Source organism: Poecilia reticulata, chromosome 18, assembly GCF_904066995.2.
Source record: "Poecilia reticulata chromosome 18, P_reticulata-male-v2, whole genome shotgun sequence".
NCBI classification, from domain to species: domain Eukaryota; kingdom Metazoa; phylum Chordata; class Actinopteri; order Cyprinodontiformes; family Poeciliidae; genus Poecilia; species Poecilia reticulata.
In genome coordinates, this window is record NC_088847.1 from 27,455,816 (window position 1) to 27,472,047 (window position 16,232).

The 16,232-nt window shown below is 37.3% G+C and overlaps 1 protein-coding gene across 1 annotated transcript; it reads left to right on the forward strand.

The window, feature by feature from the left end:
* Positions 1 to 11,227: 11,227 nt before the first annotated feature.
* LOC145548708 (microfibril-associated glycoprotein 4-like) lies at positions 11,228 to 14,256 on the forward strand. The gene is made up of 6 exons (XM_081599633.1): positions 11,228 to 11,314; positions 11,832 to 11,984; positions 12,350 to 12,388; positions 12,678 to 12,774; positions 13,068 to 13,238; positions 13,794 to 14,256. The coding sequence occupies exons 1-6, from the start codon at positions 11,309 to 11,311 to the stop codon at positions 14,045 to 14,047; spliced, it is 720 nt and encodes a 239-aa protein (XP_081455759.1). The 5' UTR covers positions 11,228 to 11,308; the 3' UTR covers positions 14,048 to 14,256.
* The last annotated feature ends 1,976 nt before the right edge of the window (positions 14,257 to 16,232 follow it).

The window sequence follows — 16,232 nt, forward strand, 5'->3', positions numbered from 1 at the left end:
ACCTCTTCAAAGCAACAAGTTATTTTTGCTCATGTTTCTGCTTAACTACAGTCATCTAGAACAGTAAACTTATTGAATCAATATCCTCATGTTTTATTTAGCTATTTAGCTTTTTATAGAAAAACTTAAACATTAAACATAAGAATTTAAACAAACAAGGTTTTGCACTAACCCACCAATCTCTCCAACTTTGCTGCAGAACTGGTTCATATTGTTTGTGTTTCCCCCTGACTCACAATATAATTTTTAAAAATCTTAACACGTCAATCTTAGCTTATTCCAAGCTAAATCTAACAGTTTGCGCTGTAAGAAAATTAAAATGAAGTTCACTTTCTACCATGTTACTAGAGGTCAATGTTACCATCATTGACCTCTAGAGCAGTGGTCCCCAACCCCCGGTCCGTGGACCAATTAGTACCGGGCTGCACAAGAAATAGTGAAATATTTCCGTTTTATGTAGAATTGGAGTCTGGAGGATCTTTTATTTTGAAAATCCTTTAACCGGATTCTTTTGGTTACTTGCTCGCCAACACTGAGGCCACAAGCAGCAAAATGAGTAAGAAACAGATCAGATGTCTGTCAAGTTTCTTTGCGAAGGGAAAAAGGCCCAGAGAAGGCCCAGAGAACTCACCTCCCGGACCGGTAGGTGAGTTCCACATTACAAGCCGCTCTGCATAACATGCGGCGACCGGCTGCTAATGAGGGAACGAAGCTTCAAGCTGCTTCGCCACATAGAGACCAAGCAGGCTGTGGATATAAGCAACACTTTGGGTGTTATTGTCTCCCATCACTCCCAGATGACACCATCTCATTGCAGAGAAACAAGCTCAGGGCTCCCGTTAGTCAGCATCGTGAGTTAAAATTTTCACGAAAGTAAAATGTTCTTTTTTGTAGCGCATCTGTATCTTATTTTGAAGGGATATATAAACGTTACCATAGCGACCAGAGTCAGAGCGTTTGGGCTGCGGTCATGAGTCTTAAGTCTGGTTTAGACGGAAAGATTTAAGAATGTCAGCCGATTCTCCAAACCTCTGTGACCACAAAGCTGATAAAAGTCCAACAGGTTTGATCGGTTCGTGTGTCCAAGGCAGGAGCAACACGATCCAGTCACGAACATCCCGATTCCAGAGGATAATCCAGTAAAACCCTCAACATAGCGGGAATTTAGAATAACCAAACACGGATGACGATCTAGAAGCAATAGTGATAGTTTGTGGAGTCATTTTAAGAGATAAAAGACGTAACAAAAAGAAAAGGCGGTGGATAAAAGACGACGGGAGCAGCCTCTCTATTTGCTGCACTATGATTTGGAGGTGAATATGTTTTTTCATAGTTAACATTTTTAATTGAATAAACATAATAATGACCTTTAGATTTAATAATAAACATTTCCACATATCATGTCCGATATCCACCGGACTCAGTTGCGCGATATGTCCGCTGTTTGGGATTCCCCTCTGTTCTTACCTCACCGCGAGCTCTTCCTCCTCCTTTGTTTCATGTCTTTATTACTGTAACAGCTCAGACGTGTTGCAGATTCTCACATTAAGAGCTCCATCTCAAAAACACACATATTTTCCCCACAGCCTCTGCAAATCCAAGTTTAAAACTTCCCTGTGCCTGTTCTTTTAGAAATGCTTGTCCATTAGAACGAGAGGTCAAATATATCTGCAGAGTGTGCATCGGCATTTGTCTACAAAGTATTAAAAAGGATATATACTAAATAGGTCACCAAATGCTTAAAATGTGACTGAGCAGATGAAAGACTGTTAGGAAACAACAGAGATGCAGAGAATCTAACTATGGGAGTAACACTAGAAAATAATCAAACATTCAAAACTCAAATACCAAAATGATCGACCTAAACTCAAAGTCCTACAGGTGACAGAACATAATTTTGGGGTTGTGTATGAGTGCTAGAAGCAGGTTTAATTTTCCTTTTATTTATTTTTTTTAACTCAAAGTATTAATCAATAACTCTTAATCATTATTAAATATGAAGAAATCATTTTTATATGAATTTAAGTGTTTATAAATGTGGACAGGCAGGAAAAATCAGTCCCAGCTCCATCATCAGTCTTTGATATCACAAGACTCCCAACAGTGACACCAAGTGGTTGTGATGGTCAAACGTTTCTGCATCACTTTCAAAGCCATCAGTGAAGCTGAATGGATCAACTTGATCTCCTCAGTGATGTCAGTTTTTAAATATGAATTAAAAAGCAGAAATTTTTAAATAAAAACTTCAATTCTTTAGTATGTTCCCTTTTTGCAACTTTGTTTGCAATTACTGAGGCAAGTGTTTACTTATAAGTCCCAGTTGTCACAAAGTCCTCAGGCAAGATCATGCATCTGGTGTTTGCTTGAAGCAAAGAGGAGGAAAGTCCTATTTTGTCACGTCAAGACTGACGGTAGTGTTAGGTTCTGGGGTTTCTTGGGGCGGCAGTTCATTTTATTCCCCACTAGATGGAGTTCGAGAGGCGGCTGAGCTGTTGGCTCCTAATATGACGTCATCCCCCACGGGGTCAATCATCTCGTTATCGGCAACTTAAGAGAGGTGGAACGCCGGTACTTCGTCACCAGAGTGTCAACCTTTGATGGTACCTCTTAGCCCCTCAGAGTTTGCTCTGAGTTTTCTCATTGTGATCTGTCTTTTTCCCCTGCTATTAGAAAGTTTACTTAGTTGTAATTGTTTGCCCTTCTCAGGATTCCTCTGAATCTGGATCTGGTTCCGAGTTTTCTGCTCACTAGTGATGGGCAAATGAAGCCTCATGAATCAATGAAGCTTTCCAACCATTTGCTTTGCAAAAAAGTTCATTACTTGATGCTTCATTCATCACTCACTAGTGACATCTGCTGGTGAAACTAACAGCTTTGTCACTCAGTTGGATCATACTTTCAAAAATTTGTAAATGCAATGTTGTCACAAAGTTTTCATCAAACTCATATTTCGTAACAGGATAATCAATTAAATCATATTTAATTGTCATGTTTTAATTATTAAAATGATTTGTAGCCAATCTAATCCTTGACCATCAGTGGTTATGATGGGTTTTCTTTTATGTCATGGACTTATTTGACAATGAATATATGTTGTACTTGTGATTGTTGAGGCAGACTTAATACTTTGAGTGAAAACTTGCTTCCTGAAAAACATAATTTGTTTAAAATCTCTTCTTGGGAGTTCTAGTTCTGTTTTAACAGTAAAAATAAGTTTGCCTCTTCCATTGGTTTTTAGTCTGTTTTTGATGTGTGAATCTGATGTATCTCCTGATCAAACAAAAATAATTAAGAACTATTTGGATTTTAGGTTTAATTGTTTTTATTTAGGAACAGGACTTTTTTCACAGTTTCAGGTTTTAGACGGTTTCTTCGTAAGCAGATGACCTCCCCCGCCTTGGAAAAAACTCATTCACAACGCACTGATGATGCAGGTGAACAGAGGAACTTCAGTGCCATACAGTACAAATGGGGATGCACATGTTTCTGTGTATGCCAATACTCCAATGGATCTTCATGTCTCATTAGGTTCATTTCGGTGAGGTATTGATCCACTTCAACAATGGCATCTGCTGTGGCATTGGAGCAACGCCTCTTCTGGTCCACTGTAGAATCCAACAGAGACCACAGTTCACCTATAAATAACAAAAGAAAATAATTATTATTGATAATACACACCAACAACTGAAATACAGTAGTACAAATGTCACAAGAAAATAGAAAAAAGAAAATTCACAAGATTTGCTGGTGCCTTCTGCATCTGCTGAATCCTGCAGCTGGTTACCTTCATTGGTTGCAATCATTGCAGAACATTCTGTTTTCAGCCGCCGTACTGCGTCTTATGCCTTGCTTTGACAGACAAAACCAAGAGTTTTGAACCTAGGGTCCAGCAATGTGGCCATTGTCATGACACTTAGTGATTCAATATTTGCAATTTGTTCTTGGACATGCCTCAATAGGTTTTCAGACAGAAGTCTTGCAATATAATTTTTTATACACTGCTCAAAAAAATAAAGGGAACACTTACACAACACAATATAACTCCAAGTAAATCAAACTTCTGTGAAATCAAACTGTCCACTTAGGAAGCAACACTGATTGACCCGACCAGGGTCCCTGTTGTCAATCAGTGTTGCTTCTTAAGTGGACAGTTTGATTTCACAGAAGTTTGATTTACTTGGAGTTATATTGTGTTGTTTAAGTGTTCCCTTTATTTTTTGAGCAGTATATTTGCCATCTTTGGAAGCACTGCATGGTGTAGCACGCAAATGGAGTGCCTGATCCATGCAGCTAACATGCAGCTAACATGCAATCATGTTAGCTGCATCATCCGTCACCAGACAGTTCACCTTATCAGCAATTCCCCACTCCGCCATGTGATTATGCACCACCCTGGCCAGGTTCTCAGATGTAAGAGTGGAAGGGAAATGCTCCATTCCAATTAATACAATGCCCAGTTTGTCATTGGGATCAATAAAGTGGCATGTTATGGCCAGGGAAGCCTCCATATTCATGGACGTCCACATATAACCGGTCAGGCTGACGGCAGACACCTTTTGGATGTCTTCTTTGGCTTTCTCTTTTGTTTTGTAGTATTTCTCTTCAACCATACTTTTTAATCCCTGAAATGAAAAGCAAAATAATTCATTTAAATAACTGACATGATTTCCATTACCACATTAGCTGGTATGTTTGACACATATAAACCTTTCTGGTAGGAAGAACCAGTGGCGCAAAAAGTGGGTATGCAGTGCATGCAATGCATTGGGGTGCGGCACCATAAGGGGCGTAAAAACCCCGTCTGGAGGGGGCGGCGAGCCGATTATGTTTTCGCATACACTTCAGCGCGCCTTACGCTCCTTCACCTCGCGCACATAACAAGGTACCTTTCAAGTTTCTTCGTCTCAAGGGGGCGGGGGTAAAGTGAGCACATGTTTTCTACGCTCCTTCACCCTGACGTACCTTCCTTGGAGGGGGGGGGCGATTTATGTTTTCGCATCCACCTGAATAATGTGTAGTTGCGCCCCTGGGAAGAACATAGGTTGGATCCAGCAAATGAATGAGCTCTCTGAACCCGTCATCCTCCACTACTGAAAGCGGTTGGGAATCCTTTACAATCAAGTTTACCACAGCCTCGTCTAGCACCTGCTTCCTGGAATTTGTAATACACACAAATATAAAACAATAGAAATGACACAATATTCTGGCTGGTGTCTCCTGTGTTTAAAGGGTAGTTATTTTCATGTAGGGCCCTGTAATGTCTAATCATTGATGATGACAACAACGACCCAGGGCCCTACATTGACAGCAAACATTTCACCTGAAATGAAAGGATGGCGAAGTTCACACAAAGTTGCTATTAATGATTCAAATGCAGTCAGATTTTGTGCAAACATTATACAAACCTTATTGTGATCTGTCATCTCAAAATACTCCCAGATATGAGAGATTTTTCTCTTTTTGACGGCTCCATTTCAACTAGTGCTGATGACAAAGGCTCTGCTGATGCGTTACCAAACCACCTACTACAACCCACGAAACAACAGGGTTCATAGTGCTTTTATTTTGAAAAACAATACGCAAAATGAAGCAATGACGTGGCAGATGTAATGCAAGGCCTCGTTTGTTACTGATCACATGATATTGCTCAATGCGACACTACCTCCGAAGCGGGGCATCATCGGACACGCCCCCTTTTTACTCGGTACACGCCTCGAAGCCTCGCTTCAGATAGCCCACCACTGCTGCTCACTCCTTGCAATGTCACGGGAACTTACCCCGTCGATGCCCGAGCTCCAAGACTCACCTGTATCCGTTGTTTCTGCCTGCCGTTCTGGAGTTCCGACCGGTCGTTCCACCGACTCACTGCTGCCTTCAAATGTCAGCCTACCTGTCCATCCGCCAACGCCGCTCACCGTTCCTCTGCCAACCGCTCAGCCTCGCTGGTCAAACCAACAAGCCCGACGGAGAAAGAATCCCAGAGGTTTTAAAGAACCCCAGGACCAACATTGCTTCTCCCACGCCGTTGGGAGCTCAAGTAAGTTACCACCAACAAATCATCTGTATTCCGACAACCTTGAATTCACCATCTTCCCCATTGTCTTCTCAGTGTGCCATGAGCAGCCGTTCAGTCCCAGGACCCGATCCACATCTGATTATTTATTCTGTGTAAATAAACTTTATATTATTGTTCATCTGTCTCCTGTGGTGTTCTTGCAGGTGGGCAAAATCAGTAAAGCCCATCATAGTAGTACATGTGTTTTTCCAATTGAGAAGCTGGAATTTGTTATTAGTTATTGGTTTTAGTTATACTAACTATACTAATGTGATAGGCAGCACAGCGTACAGTTTTCTGTTATTTTCTCTGCTTGTGAAAATACAAAACTAATAAAGATGTGTTTTTAAAAAATAACTTCAATTCTTTAGCATGTTCCCTTTTTGCAGCTTTGTTTGCCATTACTAAGGCAAATGTTTACTTTTAAGTCCCAGTTGTCAAACAGTCCTCAGGGAAGTTCATGCATCTGGTGTTTGCTTGAAGCAAAGAGGTGGAGTACATTTGTTTTTCCAATTGAGCAGCTATAATTAGTTATTAGTTATTGGTTTTAGTTATACCAACTATAAAGACTTTACAGTCTTACTAACCTAATTTGTGTAAATACAGCAAATCTGATTTTATCTCACACCTTCAACATATTGACAACATAACTTTAAGGTATTTCAATGTTCAGTCAAATTCCTGAACTAGAATAGACATTCTGATGAGGCTCATTTGGCAAATTAAAAGTTTTTTTTAGAAACAGTTTCTAAGGACCAGGACAGAACCAGGTCCCAGATACATTGAATTAAAGGTCTGATATAACCGCTGAATAAATATGTATAAGAGAAAAGAGCAAATATGTCTTGGAAGTCTGTCATGATGAATGACACACCTTGTGATGAGACGTCAGAATCCTACAAAGTCTCACCAGGTCTTATAACATCCTCCTTTTGTATTATGATCCATATTTTTCTTTTAGCTATAATTGTGTTGCTGTCAGGTTGTAAATGTGTCTGTAAGTGTTTGGTGACCATTGAAGACATGATGTGACATTTTACAGCGGCATTTTTTAAATTTTCTTTCTGTTTCTCTTATCTACTCATGTAATGTGATAGGCAGCACAGCGTACAGTTTTCTGTTTTTTTCTCTGTTTGTGAAAATACAAAACTACTAAAGATGTGTTTTTAAAAAATAACTTCAATTCTTTATTATGTTCCCTTTTTGCAGCTTTGTTTGCCATTACTAAGGCAAATGTTTACTTATAAGTCCCAGTTGTCAAACAGTCCTCAGGGAAGTTCGTGCATCTGGTGTTTGCTTGAAGCAAAGAGGTGGAGTACATTTGTTTTTCCAATTGAGCAGCTATAATTAGTTATTAGTTATTGGTTTTAGTTATACCAACTATAAAGACTTTACAGTCTTACTAACCTAATTTGTGTAAATACAGCAAATCTGATTTTATCTCACACCTTCAACATATTGACAAAATAACTTTAAGGTATTTCAATGTTCAGTCAAATTCCTGAACTAGAATAGACATTCTGATGAGGCTCATTTGGCAAATTAAAAGTTTTTTTTAGAAACAGTTTCTAAGGACCAGGACAGAACCAGGTCCCAGATACATTGAATTAAAGGTCTGATATAACCGCTGAATAAATATGTATAAGAGAAAAGAGCAAATATGTCTTGGAAGTCTGTCATGATGAATGACACACCTTGTGATGAGACGTCAGAATCCTACAAAGTCTCACCAGGTCTTATAACATCCTCCTTTTGTATTATGATCCATCTTTTTCTTTTAGCTATAATTGTGTTGCTGTCAGGTTGTAAATGTGTCTGTAAGTGTTTGGTGACCATTGAAGACATGATGTGACATTTTACAGCGGCATTTTTAAAATTTTCTTTCTGTTTCTCTTATCTACTCATGTAATGTGATAGGCAGCACAGCGTACAGTTTTCTGTTTTTTTCTCTGTTTGTGAAAATACAAAACTAATAAAGATGTGTTTTTAAAAAATAACTTCAATTCTTTATTATTTATTATGTTCCCTTTTTGCAGCTTTGTTTGCCATTACTAAGGCAAATGTTTACTTATAAGTCCCAGTTGTCAAACAGTCCTCAGGGAAGTTCGTGCATCTGGTGTTTGCTTGAAGCAAAGAGGTGGAGTACATTTGTTTTTCCAATTGAGCAGCTATAATTAGTTATTAGTTATTGGTTTTAGTTATACCAACTATAGACTTTACAGTCTTACTAAACTAATTTGTGTAAATACAGCAAATCTGATTTTATCTCACACCTTCAACATATTGACAACATAACTTTAAGGTATTTCAACATTCAGTCAAAATCCTGAACTGGAATAGACATTCTGATGAGGCTCATTTGGCAAATTAAAAGTTTTTTTATAAACAGTTTCTAAACTATCCCAGTTTATTTACATTGCTTAAACAGTTGGGTCAGACTGGTACCAGGACACAGAACCAGGTCCCAGATACATTGAATTAAAGGCCTGATGTCACAGCTGAGTGAAAAGATCAAATACTTCTTGGAAGTCTGTCATGATGACTGACACACCTCGTGATGAGATGTCAGAATCCTACAAAGTCTCAACAGGTCTTAACTAAAGAACATCCTCCTTTTGTATTACTATACATCTTTTTCTTTTATCACCCAGATTGTGTTGCTGTCAGGTTGTAAATGTGTCTGTAAGTGTTTGGTGACCATTGAAGACATGATTTGACATAATGTGACATTGTACGGCAGGATTTTTTAAATTTTGTTTCTGTTTCTCTTATTTACTCATGTAATGTGATAGGCAGCACAGCGTACAATTTTCTGTTATTTTCTCTGTTTGTGAAAACACAAAACTAATAAAAATGTGTTTTTAAAAAACCTTAAATTCTTTAGCATGTTCCCTTTTTGCAGCTTTGTTTGCAATTACGAAGGCAAATGTTTTCTTATAAGACCCAGTGGTCAAACAGTCCTCAGGGAAGTTTGTGCATCTGGTGTTTGCTTGAAGCAGAGAGGAGGAAACGTCCTCTTGTCACGTCAAGATTGACGGTAACATATTTGTTTTTCCAATTGAGCAGCTGGAATTAGTTATTAGTTATTGGTTTTAGTTATACCAACTATAAAGACTTTACAGTCTTACTAATCTAATTTGTGTAAATACAGCAAATCAGATTTTATCTCACACCTTCAACATATTGACAACATAACTTTACGGTATTTCAATGTTCAGTCAAAATCCTGAACTAGAATAGACATTCTGATGAGGCTCATTCAGCAAATTAAAAGTTTTTTTATAAACAGTTTCTAAACTATCCTAGTTTATTTACATTGCTTAAACAGTTGGGTCAGTCCGGTACAAGGACACAGAACCAGGTCCCAGATACATTGAATTAAAGGCCTGATGTCACAGCTGAATAAATATGTATGAGAAAAGAGCAAATACGTTTTATCTGCTTGTGAAAACACAAAACTAATAAAAATGTGTTTTTTAGAAAACTAAATTCTTTAGTATGTTCCCTTTTTGCAGCTTTGTTTGCAATTACTAAGGCAAATGTTTACTTATAAGCCCCATTTGTCACAAAGTCCTCAGGCAAGTTAAACCAAACCAAACCAACTTTATTTATAAAGCACCTTAAGAACAACCACAGCTGATACAAAGTGCTGCACATTAAAACACAACATAACAATAATAAAAAAATAAAATAAAATAAAATAATAAATAAATAAAAACTCTTGCAGTTTAAAAACAAAACATACAATTCAAAACTAGATCCCGCTGGAGTTGAAAGCCAAGTAAAATAGATGGTTTTAAGACGAGTTTTAAAAGTGGACAGTGAAGGGGCCTCTCTGACCTGCAAAGACAAGTTGTTCCATAACTTAGGACCCATGACAGAGAAAGCCCTGACCCCTCTGAGCCTCCTCCTGGATCTCTGTACCTCCAAGAGCAGCTGATCTGCTGACCTGAGAGACCGATAAGGTATATAGGGATGAAGAAGCTCAGAGAGGTCAGCCGGGGCAAGATTATGCAGTGATTTAAAAACAAACATAAGAATTTTAAAACGAATCCTAAAATATACAGGCAGCCAGTGAAGTGAGGCCAGGACAGGGGTCACATGTTCCCTCTTTTGAGTTCCTGTCAAAAGTGGTGCAGCAGCATCTGAACCAGCTGCAGACGTGAGAGCAGCGACTGACTGACTCCCAGATAAAGGGAGTTACAGTAATCCAGCCGAGTCGAAATAAAAGCCTGGATCACTGTTTCAAAATGTTGCCTGGAAAGAAAAGATTTCACTGACACCAATCGCCTTAAATGATAAAAGCTGGACTCAACCACGGCTCTGATTTGGCTGTCCAATTTAAAATCACTGTCCACCTTAAAACCAAGATCTGTAATAACAGGTTTAAAATGTACCTCCAAAGGTCCCAGGTCAACAGAGGAGGACTCACAAGAGCCACTGAGTCCAAACACCATCACCTCTGTTTTGTTTTCATTAAAATTTAAAAAGTTCAAGGCCAGTTGGTTTTAGTTATACCAACTATAAAGACTTTACAGTCTTACTAACCTAATTTGTGTAAATACAGCAAATCAGATTTTATCTCACACCTTCAACATATTGACAACATAACTTTAAGGTATTTCAATGTTCAGTCAAAATCCTGAACTAAAATAGACATTCTGATTAGGCTCATTTGGCAAATTAAAAGTTTTTTATGAACAGTTTCTAAACTATCCCATTGCCAACTGCTTAAGCATTGCTTAAATAGTTGGCAATGGTACCAACTGGTACCAGGACACAGAACCAGGTCCCAGATACATTGAATTAAAGGCCTGATGTCACAGCTGAGAGAAAAGAACAAATATTTCTTGGAAGCCTGTCATGATGAATGTTTGTTCATATCTTCCTTAGACTGATGGTCCACTGCTATTCACGCTCAGCCCAGATCCTACATCCTGTATCCGGTATTTGTTTTAAAAATGATGAAGCCAAACTGGTTTTTTCTAATAGCTGTTATTTAATTTAGATTTCTGATAATCAGGTAAGGTGACACATCAGCACATTTGCAGGTATAAATAACAGTGTCTGAACGTCGGAGACACAGAGGAGAAGCAGAAGTTTGGAATCAAGTTCATTCCAGCTACAGGTGAGAGAATTTATTCATTTAAACTGTTTTTCACCACTAAAGTTTATTTATTTGTATTGTATTACATTTCAGCAGCGATCCACACCGACTCCAGGTTTTCATTTTTATCCAGTTCAACAGTAAGGATGAAGGTAAGCTTGTATTTTGAACTGTAGAGATTATTGGGTAAATCAATAATAACTGTGATGATGAATATTGTAGATCAGCTAAAAGTCGCAGGTCCTCGAGACCTGGAGTTTTCCACTCATGATCCAAATAAGAAAAATCTCAGAGACATTAAGGAAAACATTTTTAACAAATTATGAAACATTAGTGCTCACTAAATTGTGTAAATAAAAACATTTGCTTTGCTCTTTGATTATTTGAAATGTTACAGTGGCCATTTGTTTAAACATTCCCTGCATATAATTTTCTCTGGAAAAACAATTCCTTTACAGGATTTGTCAAATGAGTTGAACTGGAACACTTGCATAATGAATAAAACCATTAAGACAGAATCCAGCATTAGTCTGACAGTCTGAGGCTGCAAATCTGGCAGCACATCTTACAGGACAAGGATAAATGAGAACAGGGATCAGGTTTAATTTGACTAGATGGATGTTGATCACAGTGTCTTTGATGGGTGATGGGTCATATTCTGTCTTCCAGCTGTCATCAGTTCTCTTCCTCTTGGCTCCACTGCTGATCAGCTGTCAAGTGGTCAAACTGCCAGCTGACTGTAATGACATCTACAATGTGGACAATAAACTTCCCAGTGGAGTGTACACCATCTATCCAAGTGGATCTACATCTGCTGTTCAGGTGAACTTTAAGTTTGGTTCGTTCATGAGAATGAAGATGCAGATTAGAGTTCTGTGCATCACCTAACCTGACTTTAGGTTTATCTGCCTTCAAATGTGAAACGTCTTCATACACATTACTTAAACTGGATATTTTAAACTTCAATTTCTTGATGTTTAATATGTTGTTGTTTCAGTTCAAGCTCCAGTTTGTTTCACCTATAACTAAAGCTGTTATTTATTGAGATTACATTTTATTTAATTATAGGTTCACATATTACTGAGAGCGTGTTAATATATATTGTTACACAAAGTGTGACATTGCATTAAATAAAAAATAAGTGTTAAAAACTGGATCAACTCATTAATCTGTGTGTTTGTGTGAAGGCTTACTGCGACATGGACTCAGAGGGAGGACGCTGGACGGTGAGATGTCCACATCAACTCAACATGAACTCTGATTGCAGAACAACTTGGTTTATCTGAAGGTTTCTGGAGGTTTTCATCCAACAAACATCAAGTCCTGTTGAAAGAAGAGTTTTTATTTTCCTTCCGTTTTCACCTCCCTGTTAAAAATAAGACTCAGTAAATTTTGTCATGTTAAATATTGATTATTGATATCAATTCAGAGTTGGTAAAACCCACTTTCTTTTCATCCTGAATGTGTAAGTGAGAAATTAGTTCACTCCTTGAACAGATTCCTTTGTTTTTCCAGGTTTTCCAGAGGAGGATGGACGGCTCTGTAAACTTCTACAGAAACTGGGCCGAGTACAAGAGAGGCTTTGGAAACGCTGCTGGAGAGTACTGGCTGGGTGAGACATGAACCTGAACAATCAATGCATGGTTTGCTTATTTATTTAGGAAAATAATAACATAATTATAGCCACATTTGTCAACATCTGTTTGTTATTTACTGGGCCCTCTTCTTCACTATTGTTTTGCAAAGTGATGGTGTATTTACACCAGGTACAGGACAGAGAAGGTGAAACTTTATGCCTTTAATGACCCTTTGAACATTTTAACTAACTTCCTGCAAATCCACATAAATCAGGTGTTTAAAAGTCTCAGTAAAAATTAAATATTAATGGTTTGCATGTCTGTGCAGGTCTTGATAACATCCATGAGTTGACACGACTTCAGAACCATGAACTGATGGTCGACATGGAGGACTTTGAAGGAAACAAAAAGTTTGCCCTTTACTCTTTATTTAAAGTCGATGCTGAGTGTGACGGTTACCTGCTGCATGTGAGTGGTTTCAACAACAAAGGGGGCGCTGGTGAGTCATGAGAAAACCTCATCCTAACTTTACTAGATGGATGGATGGATGGATGGATGGATGGATGGATGGATGGATGGATGGATGGATGGATGGATGGATGGATGGATGGATGGATGGATGGATGGATGGATATGTATAACATCTATAATATTAATAATAAAGCTAATTTGCTTTACTTAGACCATTCAGGATTCATAATAAAACACCTTGACTGAATGAAATGTGTTGTGTCAGTGATATTATAACCTAGAGTTTGTTCTTATGGTTCTGAAGCAAACAGATTGATGTTGACAGATCACAGAAAAAAACCTGATCAAAGTAAATTTAATTGATCTCATTGCTAATAGCCTAGTAAGAGATTAACACAACTTCTTCTGATTTATTTCACAAACATAAACAGCATTTTACAAAGCCAGTATTTTTTTTGTATTGAAATGACTATTTTTTTTGTCTGATTATAATGTTTTTTTGTTTGTTTTTTTCATTATTTAAGTTTTCACTCAATGTCTTTTTAATTCATATAGTTTTTGTGTCCTCTAATTATTTCTGCAGGAGACGGCCTTGCCATTCACAATGAACAGAAATTTACCACCTTTGACAAAGACCAGGACAAGTGGAGTGGCAACTGTGCCAAATCATTTCTGGGTGCTTTCTGGTACAATGGTTGTCACTATACAAACCCTAATGGTGTTTATCGCTGGGGGGCTGATGGTACTCTCTATGCTGTTGGAGTGTCTTGGACTCAGTGGAAAGGAGATAATTACTCCCTGAAGAGCATCAGCATGAAGATTCGTCCTGCCAAGTAAATCTGCAGGTCAAACATTCAGCAAAAACATGATGAGTTGGTCTTTCTTGTAATCAATCATCAACATTTGGCTTCAAACATGAGTCAAAAGTTGATATTATTACCTCTAAATATAATCCAATTGTTTGTGCTTTAAATCTTTGGTGAGGGTTTACTACTGTAATCAGTTTCTCTCCTGCTTTCTGATAATAAATAAGAAGCAAGCAATGATTGTGTGTCTGGATTGATTTACATGTAAAAATTTAAATAAGCCAGTTTTAAAACAGAAATTTAGCCAAATGGAAATATTTTTAGAATCAAGCCTCTTGGTTAAATGCAATTAATTGGAAAAAAAACTAAATCTTCCATGATTCTCAATAATTTTATGCTCAACTCTGTCACTGTGAACCTCTATGTCTATTTGATGATCTGTTTTTATTACTCCCAGAAAAAAAATTAAGTGTATCTGATGCTAGATCAGAGAAATAAATTAAGTTTAATTGGAGTTTTATCAGAAAAGGATCAGGAAGCTAAACAAGAACTGTAGAAAGTCATCAGTTTGCTTTTGAAGTTTTGGGTCAAAAATCTTGTGGTTAAGTAGCAAGTACTGGATATGGGTCATTCTTTCAAAAACTATTCATGCATTTTAATAACTTTGCTAAGTAGGTTTTCCCAGGTAAAAGTTGCAAAATGTATCCATATGAATAAACCAGCTGGGCCTCAAACCCAAATTAGTATTTTTCCCAAGCTGCTATGTGCCAGAATTTAAATATCTTTTATGATTTTATTTGCAAGCACAACACAATGTGGTGCATTAATATGAACTGAAAAAAATGCACATCTTTCAACAAATAACTAATTGAAAAGTATGGAATATATTGGTATAATGAGCCCTTTGAACATATAATTGGACTAAATCTCAACTTTCTGTTACTTTTTTGTGCAATATTTCATAATTAAGCTGCAAAGTTTTGGGAGAATCTTTTGTTCTTGATCTCATCAGTGCAAATATAAACTTTAGATGCTCTAAGCCTTCATTTCAACTGGAAAGCTTTACAGCATATATTTTGTACATCTGAATATATAAGATAAAACAATAGGAAACCTTTTTAAGAATAAACGTGCAACCATTATCTAGGAATCTTGACGCCTCGTAACTGATATTGAAGAAAAGAATAAGTGAACAGATTAACCTAGAGGTGACTTAATGAAAGCCTCAAAGCTTCCACGTCGAGCTGTTTGATTTTCTTCTCAGCTTCAATTCCCAACTTATGGATTTAAAGTGTGAAATCAACTCAGCTTTTCATACTCGCTCCTTCTCCTGTGCCCTGGTTTTGTCTGAAGTAAATCTGCAGGTCAAACACTCAGCAAAACATGATGAGTTGTTTTTTACTCAAATAAAATGCAATCATTAGATTGCAATCAATCAGTTGACATGATTACCTCTAGTTTTAATGTAATTCAGTTGATTGTGGTTAAAAAGTTCTCTATGATAATAAATAAGAAGCAAATGACTATATATTTGATTATTTTAGTACTTTTAAACACATACAAAACAAACCCTTAAATCAGTTTTAAAGTTGTCTGAAACGTAAACATTTTTAGAAAGTAAGTTCTTGATTGTATTGAATTGAATTGAATTGTATGGAACATCTTTTCTCCACCACTAGAGGGAGCACCTGTATAACTATTGCACAGGTCAGCAACCTCTTCAAAGCAACAAGTTATTTTTGCTCATGTTTCTGCTGAACTACAGTCATCTAGAACAGTAAACTTATTGAATCAATATCCTCATGTTTTATTTAGCTATTTAGCTTTTTATAGAAAAACTTAAACATTAAACATAGAAATTTAAACAAACAAGATTTTGCACTAACCCATCAATCTCTCCAACTTTGCTGCAGAACTGGTTCATATTGTTTGTGTTTCCCCCTGACTCACAACATCATTTTTAAAAATCTTAATACGTCAATCTTAGCTTATTCCAAGCTAAATCTAACAGTTTGCGCTGTAAGAAAATTAAAATGAAGTTCACTTTCTACCATGTTACTAGAGGTCAATGTTACCATCATTGACCTCTAGAGCAGTGGTCCCCAACCCCCGGTCCGTGGACCAATTAGTACCGGGCTGCACAAGAAATAGTGAAATATTTCCGTTTTATGTAGAATTGGAGTCTGGAGGATCTTTTATTTTGAAAATCCTTTAAC

Excerpts from the sequence above, each read along its gene's own strand:
- LOC145548708 (XM_081599633.1), top strand. Across the intron at positions 11,985-12,349 it reads GATCTACATCTGCTGTTCAG|GCTTACTGCGACATGGACTC; the intron begins GTGAACTTTAAG and ends GTTTGTGTGAAG. Across the intron at positions 13,239-13,793 it reads CAACAACAAAGGGGGCGCTG|GAGACGGCCTTGCCATTCAC; the intron begins GTGAGTCATGAG and ends TTATTTCTGCAG.